Source organism: Lolium perenne, chromosome 6 (assembly GCF_019359855.2).
Source record: "Lolium perenne isolate Kyuss_39 chromosome 6, Kyuss_2.0, whole genome shotgun sequence".
Taxonomy (NCBI): domain Eukaryota; kingdom Viridiplantae; phylum Streptophyta; class Magnoliopsida; order Poales; family Poaceae; genus Lolium; species Lolium perenne.
The window spans coordinates 21,204,041-21,218,609 of record NC_067249.2 but is presented as its reverse complement, the minus strand read 5'-3'; the positions used below and the strand labels follow the sequence as shown (position 1 = coordinate 21,218,609).

The following is a 14,569-nucleotide window of genomic DNA, read 5'->3' as shown; positions in this document are numbered from 1 at the left end:
TTTACATTTTTAAATTCGATTTTTAAAAGTCGTTTGAATTTCGTTTTGTATCAATTCGAAGTACTTTTGTATAAATTTCGTATGAATTTCGTTTAAATTTGATGTTTAAATGTCAATTTAAATTTAAAATTTTATCGGGACCGCCTGTTTAGAGGCGCCAGTGTGGGAACAGCTCCCCCAAATAGAGGATGCAGTTCCGGCACCCCCAAACGGAGGTGCCGGCATCCCTGTCGTCGCCTATTTAGGGGCTACCGGTGGAGATGCTCTAAGAACCTTTTATAGTTTGAAGCTAGATGAGCTAAACAAAAAAAAAACAGTTCAGGAACATATATTCGAAGAGGTAAATGATTAACGGTATTATACAAGAGCAAAGTGTATTGGTTTACACACCTTAAAAACTTCAAGTAAAGTCATCCATACCGAAACGAATACAACATGACCCTACAATACAAGGGTGCATACATATGAAATTGCTAGTACAGGTACAAAACACCCATTCTATCAGGTTTTTTTTATATGGGGAACATAGCCCCAGATCCATTCTAGGTAAAGAAAACTAATAAGCAAATGTACCTTGTGCCTTACATGTCGGAATCAGGTATCAACCTATCGAGGGCAGTTAAACAATGAAAACAACCACTCCCTACAATTTAGTCCATTTTTGAAAGGAAGGACCTCCGTATCCTCGGATAAACAATCCATAATATTATTGAAAAACATGATCATCCTGTAAGCTGAGTTACAATGTTTGTTAGGCTGCCATCTGTAACTTTGGTGAAAAGACCAGGTGGACAAGATATTATGTACCAACAGGCCTCAACCTGTCAACCTCATATATTTACAAATAACTAGCGACAGCCTGGCCTCTACATCCTCAGATACACACAACTATAAACTATTGAAATTCATGATCATCCAGTAATTCAAACGTTGCAAATCACAATGCTTGGTGCTATCTGCTGGAAAAAAAAGAACAGACGACCTCTCATTTGAAAAAGAAAGGGCCATCAGCATTAGATAGGTACATGCCATCACAGTGTTCGAATCATGGAAGAACTGATTGCAACAATAATCCATGATGGCTCTACCGTGCCGTTCTCTGGCTCCCTTGTTAAGCAAGCACTGGTTAGTGGCTTCATCCTCGATCACGCCACTCTCCTTGAGTGCATCCATCATTAGAAAAAAAACAGCCCAACAACTCAAAAAACGAAGAAGCAGAGCTTAGCAGTGTCCAATGGCTTATCAAGCTGCATCATGGTGACAGCGAGCAAGAAGATGGCGGCGAAGAGGGATATGACCACCCACGGGTTGCTGAAGTAGTTCCGCACGAGAGCGGCACGCCACCTGGGCCACCTGGACCGCTGGTATCTGTTTATCTCCAGGATCACACCGGCGAGGTAGTTGTGGTCGGAAGCCAGGTGGGCCTCCGCACAGAGGCGGCTAAAGAACCCTACCGCATCCCGCTCGCCATTCATCTGGTTCACCAGCACGCCGCTGAGGTGCAGCAGCCTCATGTCCTCTGGCGAGGTGACGAGGCAGTCCATGAAGATGGCGTAGGCAGTGACATGGCCAGGTGTGAAGGGGTAGGTCTGCTCGAAGGCGATGAGGTTGCGGAACAGGGGCTCGCTGTAGTCATACAGCTCCAGCTCAGGGATCTCCATGACCCCGCCGTGAAACCTTAGGTTGAGGAAGCTCTTCGCGTCTTTCCTTGTGCGGAACTTTACGCCGGCCTCCTCGAGCTCCCTGGCAGACGGTATCCACTGCGGGAGCTCCGACAGAGGTACAGCATGCCTGCGCCCGTCGTCATGGGTCGCTGGCACCGCTTCTTCGGGTAGACCGATGGAGAGGTAGAAGAGGTGCAGGAGGTGGTGCACGTCACGGCCGGCGATGGCCGAGGAGTGCAGCTTCTGTGGCCGGAGGGAGCGGAAGAGCCGGAGGGCACCGTCCACAAGGACGTCGCTGCTCTCGTCAGGGTCTGTCCGGAGCTGCTGAAAAAGCTTCTGCACAACGAAGAAAGGGATCTGGTTCTCGAGCAGCAGCAGGTCGCACGTGACGAATCCCCACACCCAGCACCTCCCGAACACCTGGGTCCAGTCGTCGTCCTCCTCGATGTTGTTACTGGCGCCACTTCCTGTGGGATTAGCAGCTTCTCTCTTGGCGATGCGTGCGTACTTGATCAGGCGGTGGAGGATGAAGCATCCATCCCGCAGCATGATGCTCAGGATCGACTGCCTTAAACCATGGTCATACTTTACCTGATGGTGGCGTAGGACATAGGATGAAATGATACGCGGAAGGACACCCTCCAAGGCTTCCAGGCACCGCCGCAGAAGTACGGGCGTCCATTCTGGCTCTTGGAGAAGGTGATGCCTGCTGATTAGCTTACGCATGCAGCACCATTTGTAGCCCCGAATGACGCCACGGCGCGTGGTCTCATTGTCGCCGTTGAACAAGCCGATCCAGACGACAATCGGGTTGTAGGCCTCCTTGTGACTGTTTTTCATCTCCTCAGGGACTTTGTAGATGTTTGGTGGCTGCTCCGACTCGGAGGCGCCGTAGTCTGAAACGCCCTTCATAAAATCCTCCACGATCTTCACAAAGGTTTCCGATACATCGCTGTCAGCTGAGTGAACAGAAACTAAAGGACATCAATTACTAACTAATGAACAAGAGATATCTATTACTTTGTGTTTGTATTCGTACACTAGAGAGATATATAATACTTGGTGTTTGCATTCATACACTGGAAATATATACTTTGTTTGGAGTTTTACTCATTCCCAAATCACAATCAAATCTAACAGGTACATGATGACATATTGTGTCCCATTTTAGTCTCGAAATCAGAACTTTTAGCTTGATCCGTACGGGATGGGACACGATTAAAAGTTTAAATAACATTCATATGTATTAACGAAATATACACAATTAATAGGATTCCAAAATATATGAGAATGTAGATAAAAAAAGAGATGCAACAGTACATAGGTACTGCATCTGAAAAGGAAGTCAGAAAGTTAACTCCTAAATAGAAAAAAAAACGAACCTTGGGGATGAGGAGGATCCGGGAGCCTCGCAGGGAAGTGAAATCCCCTCATGGAGTCTTGCTCCGGATGGTCATCCAATAGTCGTGATTGCTTCACAACTTCTTCTGCAAATACATGGGAATGCATCTTGAATTCTTAAACCAAAAAAGTCATATATAACCTCACAGTGTGAAAGTGGAACTGTTCGTATTATTGTAAATCCCCATACGTAATCCTTGATAAAAAAAATTGTGTATTTCTCTTGCTTCATTTGGCCCCATCAGGATTTTTCAAAAAAAAAACTATCATATTGCTAAATCAGACTAACTTAAAAAACACTTTTCTTTGACAACAGTATATATGCTCCCTCCGTTCTGAAATAATCTACATCTTGGGTCGAAAAATTTGTTCTGAATTAGTCTACATTTGAGCTTTGTAATCAACAACACATAAAATGAAGCAATCCAGCTCTCTCTATTGGATGTAACTACTTTTAATGTAGCTTGGATTGGTTGAAGTAGTACTAATATATGTGCTACCAGTTTGTCTGATTTTTTTCTAGGATGTAGACTAAATCAGAATCTAGGGGGTATAACACAATAATCTTATCAGACTCGCAACGCAGAGCAGTATAGAATGGCAATGCCAAATTGTTCCCCAAAAAGCAAAATTAACATTGCCACATGACTCAGATTGAACCTATTGTGATAGTCTATACACCCGCTGTTTGTTCATAGATGTCCCTTTAGACATTGAAAGAGTCCCCGATGAACATCTATCTTTGACCATTACCTTTTGTATGTAAATGCTAGTCGGAAATATATAAAATCTATATCAAGATATATTATTTGTGGCAAACCTAATTGAATTGTTGTCACCTTATAAATTCAAGAAATGTTTTATTGTATTAGTGAGAGTTAAAAGTATTTGACTAAACCCCTTATGGTAGGACATGCATTTACGAGCTGAAGTAATACCATTTTATATACCTGTTTAAAAGTTTTTTCCCCATTCTGTATGTGAATATCACCTTAGTGTTCCATTTGAATTTAAAAAAAAAACTACGATTTTTTGTATGAAAATAGAGTTACATTTCTAATTTAGTAGAGAATAAAAAAAAGTGTGAATCTAATTTACATCGACACAGGCCCCAAAATGAAACTCTAGGCACTAATTTCTAGTAAGTCATATTTATGAAGCCTGATAAAGTTATAATGAACTTATGAAACTAGCTAAGTGCAGAAATGAACACTTCATTTAGACCAGACAGAAATGTAAGATCGATGCATGAGATAGCCTGGTCACCAAAGTTGCTAGCTACTACTATGGTACCGTGGCAACCAGAAATGATGCAAAAGAGGTGGTACTGTGCATGTTCTTAGATGGAAGCAATAATAATTCACCCGTTGATGAGGTAGATGTAGTCCATAACAATTTGAAATAATTCAATCTTACCCATAACTGAAGCACGATCTTGTCCTTCTCCGAAATGTTGGGAAGGGGAAACAACCAAATCAATTGCCTGAGAAGATTTTCCGTGGCGCGTACAAGGACCTGCTTCCGGTGATGGCAGGCCAGCTGGGGACCGTGGAGCTGCTGGAGGAATTGCGGGAGGGATTCCAGGCATTGGCGGGCCGGCGATCGAGGGGCGCGAGCGCGCGATCACGGTGGAGAGCCTCTGGCGGAACGCAAAACTTGAGCTGGGCGTGGCCGGCATGAGGGACGAAGAGGCAGCCGCGATGGTGCGCGAGCGCGACCACAACGACGACGGCGCACTGGGAGTTCTGTGTGCTCATGGTGTGGTTCAGCCCAGGGAATGGGATCATGCCCGACGCCGAGGGATGGCTCGAAGAGGTCATTGCAGCGACGTGGGCCGCCGCCCCGCTTCGAACGCCCGCCTCATGACCAGCTGGGTAGCACGGTGAACTGTTCGAGCGTTACTACATTGTGTTGTCAATAAGTAACCCTGTGACGTGCCTGTACTTTTTGTGTTGGTTTGTTTTTTTTTTTTGCGAAACACAGTACAATCAAAGACGCTCATACATACGCGTACACACTCACCCCTATGAACGCACACACGCACACCCTACCCCTATGAGCACCTCCAAGAGACTGCGATGAAGAACTGATTCGGCGGGTCTTGAGATTGACGAAGTCACCACAGGTGCCTCGCTGTCGACGGGAACGTCGCCTCCCACTGAAGAATATTCCGCCTTTATGAGACACCAAAGTGTCAAATCTGGGATTTGAACTCTGGTGGGCTGGGGGTGCCACTGCCCTCCTAACCATCCAACCACAGGTTGGTTCTCTTTGTGTTGGTTTGTTAGTTTTGCTCGTGTATGTACTTCAGTTAGTGATACTAACACTTTCACCGATCATTCTCAGAAATGCCAAACGGAACCTAGGTGCGGGCGGACCTAGTTATGAAAAATTCAAAAAAAAAAAACGCTATTCAAAAGTTTTAAGAAAATTGAAATAATTTTTTGTATGTACATATTATGTTGATACTTACGCGTGTAAGTTTTCACGGAAAAAATGATTGTATGTGACCTATACAAAAATGACAAAATACAAATTCCTATTCCTGGAAATAGTACAAATCCAAACATTAGTGTCATTTGGATATTTTGTCATTTTTGGGTAGGCCACATACAATAGTATTTTTCGTGAAAACTTACACGAGTAAGTACCGACATAATATGTACATGCAAAAATTTATTTCAAATTTTATTAAAACTTTTAAATAGTGTTTTTTTCTCATTTTTTTGGAAAACTGAGTGCACGCGCACACACATGTTCCAAGTTCCAAACGTGCATGTCGCATCGTTCTTTCTTTCTTATGTCTTTCATATTCGAGCCGTTAATGTGTGAAAGGAAAACGCTTCCCATCAGGCGACTGATCGCTCGCCAGCGATCCGTCGTCCTCGCTCGCACGCGGCCCTATATGGGGATGGTTTTTTGGCCCAAAACTGGAGTGTTGTTTTTTTTATATAAGAAATCAACATTTTTGTTTTCAGATTGTAACAATTAGATAATAATTTGTTGTAACTCATACGACATATCTTTGTAAGATTTTTTAAGTGATATGTTACGAAAATGTGTGTTTCTTAATATGTTGTAACCGCATGACTTTTTTATTGTAATTATTTATGATTTTTGGTGTAATTGTTTTAGTCATGGACACTTTTTTCGTAGAGATGTTGTATATGTTCGTTAACAATTACGTATAAAAGTTATAGATAAAGCATGTCAGAGATGTTGTAATGTTTACCTAGACGTTTGCCATAAATTATTTTGTTGTAATCGCCAATAATTTTTGGTAAAAATAGGTGGTGATTTTTGTTGTAATTGGATATATATATATAATGTGTTATTTTTAACCAATTTTTCACAGCCACGAACACATGATTTTGTTGTTATAGCTTTTGATTTTTATTGTAATTGATGCCAATTTTTTGTCAACCTATAGTAAAATAATTTTGTTTAACCACTTTTTTATAAGACTATTTGTTTAATTTTTTGTAATTTTTTTGTTGTAATAGTACAAAAAAATTGTAAGTGAAGTGAGAGATTTTATTGTAATACTATGTATGAGACTCGGATCAGTCATCGAGTGGCAGTTTTGTCGTAAATATTGAGAAGGTCACGTCCAAAGAAACATACCTTGCGGGTTAACCTGGGATGTAAGGACTGCGAGTTGAGTTTACAAAAAGTAGGGGAAAATCACAAAATTCGTGTTACAGTTAATTCTGCCCGTCGGATCGTCATCGGACGGCACGGAGGACGACCGATTTTTGGCTCTGTATCCGGCGCCCGACGCGTAGCGTTCGCCTGTGTGAAAGGTTTGTTTGGAACTTGCGATATTGTTTGGAAAAAAAAATCTTGCCTCCACTGGTTCTTCCATTTCTTCTATACTAGTACAAATGCCCGTGCGTTGCCACGGGAAAGAATAATAGTATATTTTAGTCCGTATTTCTTGACGGTCAGAAACCAATAAAAAAATTACTTTCGTCCATCAGCATCCTATTTTGCATCATTGCTTGTTGATGCGACAACAATGACTCCTTGCATTATCTTAATCCACCTAGCAAGATATATAAATATTTATATAGGTAAATTCACGCACACAAAAACACACATGTAAAACATGAGATGCTTGCAGTTTGTGATTATATTACAAGTTCCAATATATTTTATATTTTAAGTGCGTGAAGTTTATATTTTAACAATCTTTATTAAACTAAAGATTTGGGTCGGAGATATGTCATCGTCTAATGAACATTGCAAATATAAAGAGTGCTAGAATAATCATCACAAAGCATGCACCTTGCGCACCTGATCGAATCCCAAAAGAACCACCTTCAATGATTAAAATGAAGCAGACGGTGGATAAACTTGAATTTATTGCATCAAAAGTCATATTTGCGGCACAAGTTACTACAACACGGTCTCATTATGCACAAACTCAGGAGGTAGTAGCCAACTTGTAAATTATCTCAGGTAATATGTGGAGAAAACCTCACTTCAACTCTATCCGCGTCCTTGAGCTTGGTCTGGGGTAACACAAGTTCTTTATTGACTGAAAGCAGCTTTCCGTACATGCCCATTCGTAAACCAGCGCAATCAGCCATGCTCCCATACGGTAGATAATGTACAAAGCAAAAAAGTGTTGCGAAGTGGAGGCGAAGGTGAAGCACCATAATAGCATGGTTCACAAGTGTTTTTTTCATTGCACATCATCTAATGAATTGAAAGTAGATGGAACATCAGTCAGCAATAATGGAACCTCATACAATACCTATGTGTTTGCACAATATATATCCACAATAGTGTCAGCTTGCTCCAATTCACAGCTTCAATGATTGACAGGTAGGTGTAAACCTTGTAATAAACTTTGTTATCATAAAGATATTAGATGAGATGTTTAGTGTTAACACATGATGGGATAATGACTATATAAATAGTCATCGATCATTATCTTAATCTAGTCATTTCTAGGCACCATCTCAGGGGAAATAGAAAAATGCCAGTAACTTTCTCAGCTACTCCAGCTACTCCAGTGCAGATGTGAACTGGAGATACCAAAAGCAAGCAAGCTCCAGGCCTCTTTAAAGAGGCTAAATTAAGTGAATGCTTTGGAATTGGACACCTTAAATACATAAAATCACATCAAGGAACCGTCCCAACATATCAATATAAGAATATGGAAGTTAGTTTATGCAAACCTAGCTAGCATGTTATTGGAACAAATCTGCACAAGCCAAAAATTCTGCTAGTAGCTAGTAGGTCAGCCACTTGAATCTGCATACTTATGAATGCAATGTAGCAAAAAATTACAAAATATATAAACCTAGACTATAATGCCTCAACTGATTATTGAAATTTCGAAGATCCTAGTTTTATTGAGCTTCTTAATTAAAATAGGATAGACTGAAAGGGATCATCTCAAGCAGCTAAACAAAGGGCACGATCTGGAAAACTGTCTGCGCTTAAGCTCTCCAGTAAGGAAAATGCATACAAAAAACAAGAAATCGCAATTCATAAGCATTTGAATATTAAGTGCAATAAGTGCACCTCAGCACTATAAATGGTCCAAAGACCAGCACCTAAGTTTTATTTAAGCAGTAACATAGGCCTAGCTCAGACAATGAAAGACTAAAGAAGCAAACAACAATATATAACAAAAGAAGACCATACCTTTGGAGAGCTTAAAACCATAGCCAACCATACCAACTAAATTAAAACCAGAGCCAATGGGGCTAAAGCATTATCTGCCTTGCTGTTGTGGAGAAACGATCTGGTCATGGTGGCGTGCTTTGAGCCATCACGGTCATCACCTCTGCATATCCTTTGCACACGACAACCCGCTGGTGGCCGCCAGACAAACTCACCGATGCGTCATGCAGAGATGGAGAAGAGGGCACATCCCTGCCAGCAGAAAAAAGGCAGTCAGCAAGTGCCGGCATCATAAAATTTCTCAAGAGCAGAAAATTATCTGTAGCTTACAAGCAATATAATGTCCAGCAAGGAAAAATGATGCTTCCACCACTAAACTATATTTAAATAATTGCTTTCTAAATATAGGTGTGACAACACAAAGTTGATTCAATCAACGTGTATCTCTTCCTTCATAAATACATGAATATCTCAAAAGTGATCCTAGGATAGGCAATTCGTCAATATATAGCCTATTCATATTGCAGCAAAATGTATCCTTTGTGTAAAAATGGACAGACTAAACAGGGACTTCCACAACTAAAAGTGATGGTTATACCTAGCGCAGATGGCTGTGATGAGGTAATGTGTCATCCTATTTTTATATAAAAAAATCCAACAAAGTATGATGTACGCTGCAATTCCCCACAACAAACAGTTTCTTAAGGAGGAATCGGGGATATAGAAGTATTATCTCTTCTTTTTTCAGCCTGAGTACTTCCAAGGCACTTGACTATCCAAAATAAATGTGATGTCTCCTGGGCACTTGACTATCCAAAATAAATGTGATGTCTCCTGGAACATTGAGAACACACGAACTGACTGAAAATGCAGGAACAATGTGACGGTACAGTCAATATAGAGTTCCAGCAAAAGAAAAAAGAAGAGAAGACATGAGAAGGTAACAGCCTATTCTGTGCGAGAGGACTTTTATTCAAATTGATGCCAAGATTTCAGTCATAACACAAAAAAAAAGGTAAATCGGCAATGCTTGTGTATCTTTGGGTGTTACCTGCTCTCCAAGTACTGCCCTGTTTTGTGATTCTAGGGTGTCAAACTGATGTACATCTCATTCTCTAGAAAAAAGATAGCAGGCGCCCTGGCAGCGCTCTAGGTGGCCTCTGCTTGTCGCCTTTACACCTGCAATAGTGATTCTGCCAGCATGAGCATTCATGTTGTAACTCTTCGGCTAAAGGTATCCTTCGTAGATAACCCAAGAAACATTCTTTCAATTGTTACAGGTTCAGGTATAGACTCCAAAGGCCGCAACCGTCCATGCCTACGAAGTACGAACTAATGATAATATTCTGGTTACAAGTTGAGACTATATGATAAAATTAAAATGGCACTTCAGCATATTAAAGATCCGCAAAAGTAACATGAGAGATGGGTTAAAACAACTGGGATAATCAGATGCAGATCTGAGACTACCTTCCAACTGAGAACAAACAATTCTATGTTGCCTCCATCTGGTGGCCCCGACCTGTCGGCGACAATGGCCTGGGTTTCTACGGCAATACCCTCGTCTTCCCGATCTACGGCAATACCCTCGTCGAACGAAAGCTTTGAACTCTCAAGTGGTGTAACATAGAAAAATTATATATAATTCGAATAAACATAAAAATTACATATAAAAACTCTAAAACAAACTTAAACTACTTCTTCTTCCTAGATGGCCCCGCCTCATCGTCGTGGCGGCGACACTTCCGGCTCGTCACCTCCTCGTCGGAGGAAGTTGAGTCCTCCTCGTCGTCAGCGTCCTCAACCTCTTCCTCCTCCTCCTCCTCCTCCTCCTCCTCGGCCTCTTCCTCGGCCTGCTCCTCGGCCTCTTCGTCCTCCTCCTCGTCATCCCATTCGTCCTCGCTGGCTGGCGGGGGGGAATCGTCGCTGCTGGACGATGCTGCTTGATCCCACCAATGGCGCCATCCAGGCGGCTTCCCCTCGCTGTCGGTGTCCGATGGCCAAGAGAGATCGCTCATGGTTGACAGAGGAGAGAATAGATGAATGGCGTCGGCCGTCGAAAACCGTATATGTAGGTATCTCGACGAAGAGAGCGGCGGTTGCTCTTCCGCGGAGTTCGTGCTCCATTACGGCGATTCTCGCGTCGAGGCCACTTCTACCGTTCCCGACGAGGCGTTTGGGCTCGCCAGACCACTTCGCGAACCATTACGGCGGTTCAATGCGTCAAGGGCACTCCGACGGTTGCCCTTCCCGGCGACTGCACCGTCGCTATGCACGCGGTGGGTGCGCGTCAGAAGGCGACCATGGGCTCGTCGCTGGGAAAATGAGCCTCCCCAGGCACAAAAAAAATACATCATCCGGTGCTAAATAATGCCGGATTTCGGCCTGGCGAGCCCAACGGCTGGGATGCTCTTACTGTCGTGCTTCCATCTGGCCACCCACGTCTCCCTCCGAATCCACATTTGCTCTGGTCCGCGGGTCCCCCAAAACCCTGGCTCACAGTGATGCGTTTGCATCGAAGGACGATGCTGAGACGATTCGCCACAGGGGAGGGAGGGTTTGGGTTTATGCGTCAATTCTTTGCCATAATTGGAGCCGACGTCATGCCAAAATTGTGTCGCGGGTTGCCGGAGGGTCTCTGTAAGGCCAAAGTGCCAAACCTTGATAAGCCGAGGTGAGTCGACAATCCCTGTGCCAAGATGGATCGTTGGTCGTCGCTGCCGCGATCGCGAAGATCGAGGTTGTGGTGTTCTGGTTGTTGCCTCTATCCCTGCTGATCCCGAGAGGTTTGGGCGCGCGGGGCTGGGGACTGGGGTGCATCACACATTCTGCTGATCCCGGGAGGGCACCATCGCATCCTCGATTGAGGAGAAGGGGCCGGCCTACTCCACCTCCTCTGCGTTGCCTCCTCAACAGCAGCCACCGTTCTTCCTCCAGGACCAAGAGTCCAAGATACAGCAATACAGAAACAGAAGTCAGCAATTATATGAAGACACAATAAATAGAAAATATCAATTTATACCAGGCAATACCTAGAACAGTGTAGGTTAAAGCTGATGGTTAATGGTGCACGTCTCTCCACAGATTGCAATTGTCCCATAAAAGATTTTTCTTGTCCTCTCACAGTAGCGCCGCACATGAACTTCTCCCATTTGCTCATGCTGCTACGTTCAGTTCAGCAATCAAATATCTATTTTGTCAACAAACACACATTAAAATCGTAGATTTGTATTCAAGCAGAATCCGAAAACTTTCGAGCGGCCATGGCGGTCACCACAAGTCCAGAAAACCCACGAATCAAATCAAGAAGCAGGCAGCTCCAGACGACAAAAAAAAGAACTGAAAAATAGGGGATTTATCTGTACCTGGGAACGATGAAGACATTGATAGGAACCCAAATTAAATCCAACCAGTCCGTGGTTAGGATGGGAGCCTGGGGCAAAGGAGGTCCGCGAGCATAAGATTAGCGGCAAAGAATAACTTCTGGCGGCGACCATCGGCAGCGACATGAATTGAGGATAAAAAAAATCGAGGATTGAATGGGGATCGAATTGGTAGAGGTGAGCGAGCAAGCAGACAAATCCGTCGACCTCCACCAGAGCCCTCAGTGGGCTCGCTCCAGGCGGCCTCTTCGTCGGCATGCGAACTGCTCGAGTGCTAGCGTTCGCCCAAGGATGACGCCACGCGGCGCGCTGCCGGATGCGCGATTTGCAGTGGTAGCTGCGGGAGTCTCGGGCTCGAGCGCCGCCATGTCGAATGGTGCAAGGGGGAGAGAGCGGGTCAACCTTCGAATCCGCTCTCGGGTCCCCGGACCGGCCGTCCGCGCGCGATGGTGACGATCTGGTGCGGGCGGCGAACGGAGCGCGCGGTGCGGTACGCGATCTGGGCCAGGCGTAGATGGGCGGAAGCGGTGGGGCGAGGTTGTGCGGGCTTTGGCAGGGCGAAGCGCTGGTGGGCAGCGGGCGGCGTTGGTGGTGAGCGTGCGGGGGTGGGTGGACCAGGCGGCGGCGGGCCGCGGAGGTGGTGGCGGCAAAGGACGAAGGTGTACACCAGAGTCCGTCATCCTCCTCCGGAGCCAGATCCTCGCCCGCCTCAGCCGCAATCGGGGTGGTCGTGGGCGGGGAACCCAACTCGTCTTCCTCACGCTGGTGTCCGCCTCCGCGTCGATTACGATTACGCGACTGCGGAGCGTTGACAAGGGAGCCGGGGCGGTGTGCCGATGGGAGGGGCGGCGGGCGCTGTGTAGGCGTGCTAGGTGGATTGACTGAGGAGACGGTTTTGATGACGCTGTTTTTCCGGAAGGAGGCGAGGTTTGCGGCCTTGCGGGAGAGACGAATCGAGGATGGGCCAACGTTGGCCATCCGTGGAAAGAGGTGACGACCAAAACTTGACGTATAGAGAGGTAGGCAGAATAAGGAACATGTTTCTCCTTTTTTATTAAGTAAGTATATAGTGTAAATTCAAATTTGGGGTCCTAGTATACAAAGTTGGTTTGAAACTGGCGTATGCCTAAACCTTCCAATGTTGTTTGGTTAAAAAACTTGCGTCATTCTTTCTTCCTGAACGTAAGTTATATTTGGTACTCAACTTTGAACTAACACACATTGTTATTGCCTGTTAATGGATGGAGCGCGCATGTATGATCTTCACCTATGAGTCGTTCCCTTTCATCACTCCCGTGGACGATGGGAGGGAACCCTAGCCACCACCTACCCAGGCCCCCTTCCCCTGCTCCTCCCTCTCCTCGCCGCCGCCGGAGGGTGTCACTGGGCAAAGCCCGGGAGCTGGCGGCGGCGGGGACTCCTCTACCCCTCACGCTAAGGACTTGGCGCGGGTCGACGGGGCCGGTGAAGAGCGCATGGTGCTGCTGCTTTGGCCGGGTTGAGCGGAACCCAATGCCATCTTGGTGTGGTAGCTTGAGGCGGATGTGCGGCGCTGGCGGCAAGGTGGGCGGTGCTGGGTGGCCGGCGATGCTCTCTGAGGTGGATGTGTGTAGACCCGCAGCGACTCATCCGATGGTGGCACCTGCGACTCTTGCGGCTCGGTGGTGCCCCTCTCAGGCGGCATGTCCCTTTGTGGGCATGGCTGCCCCCGACCTGGCGCGCTGGACGTGCTGCCGGCGGGTTGCCCTAGCAAGGCTAGTGCTTTGAGAGGAAAGGGTCGGCGCAGGAGCTCTAGGTGAAGAACGGGCAGTGTCTGCGGTGGTGAGGTACCATGCTCTGGGCGAAAGCCCTGCATTTTGGGGCCAGTGATGGCGACGCCAGAGGGCGATGTTTCCTCTGTGGCGTCATCGAGGAGTTTCAGCACCTCCCTTTCCTAGGGTCTCATGTTCCGGGTGCAAACCTCATATTTGGCTTGCCAAACCGGGCGACGACGGCGTCTTTGACGTCGTACCCTCCCTGGAGACGTCGTCTTGGGAATTTGAGTTTGGGTCGTAGTTATTCCTCGTGGATCTCAGCGGTGACCACATGGGAGGTATCTTGCGATGCAGGTAGCGTGCTGGCCTCTTGAGTGGTATCGCGGTGGCTTGCGTGACGAGGATCTTCCTCGAACAGCGCGAGCAGGCCTCTGGATGATCAGTGGTGGGATGGCCTCTGTGTTTGTTGGCGGGCTGCTGAAGACTGCATGTTTGCACATCTGTCGAGGTTGCCGGGAGCTAGCTGTTGCGCCGACGGCACTCCTTGGATTTGGGCCGAGGCCTGAGCATCAATGCTCCCAGCTGAGTCGTGGTGGGATCACGGGATCCGGGTGGTACCCGTCTTGCTGTGACTGGCATGTTTTTGGTAATTTCGACGATGCACAAGCACTGCAACTTTCATCGGCAAGGGTTCTATCTTGCAGAGGAGCTCACTCTGCAGCGTCTTGTA

The 14,569-nt window shown here is 45.9% G+C and overlaps 2 protein-coding genes across 2 annotated transcripts; both read right to left on the bottom strand.

Annotated features, from left to right (window-relative positions):
* Positions 1-1,199: 1,199 nt before the first annotated feature.
* LOC127310704 (UPF0481 protein At3g47200-like) lies at positions 1,200-2,576 on the bottom strand. The gene has a single exon (XM_051341353.1). It carries the CDS (start codon positions 2,574-2,576, stop codon positions 1,200-1,202), a length of 1,377 nt encoding a protein of 458 aa, XP_051197313.1.
* A 4,815-nt stretch (positions 2,577-7,391) lies between these two features.
* LOC127308658 (uncharacterized) lies at positions 7,392-13,063 on the bottom strand. Its single transcript, XM_051339549.2, has 5 exons — positions 12,068-13,063; positions 11,735-11,892; positions 11,363-11,629; positions 9,754-9,881; positions 7,392-9,563 (listed from the first exon to the last, which is right to left on the bottom strand). The coding sequence occupies exons 1-2, from the start codon at positions 13,061-13,063 to the stop codon at positions 11,878-11,880; spliced, it is 1,011 nt and encodes a 336-aa protein (XP_051195509.1). The 3' UTR covers positions 7,392-9,563; positions 9,754-9,881; positions 11,363-11,629; positions 11,735-11,877.
* Positions 13,064-14,569: the final 1,506 nt, after the last annotated feature.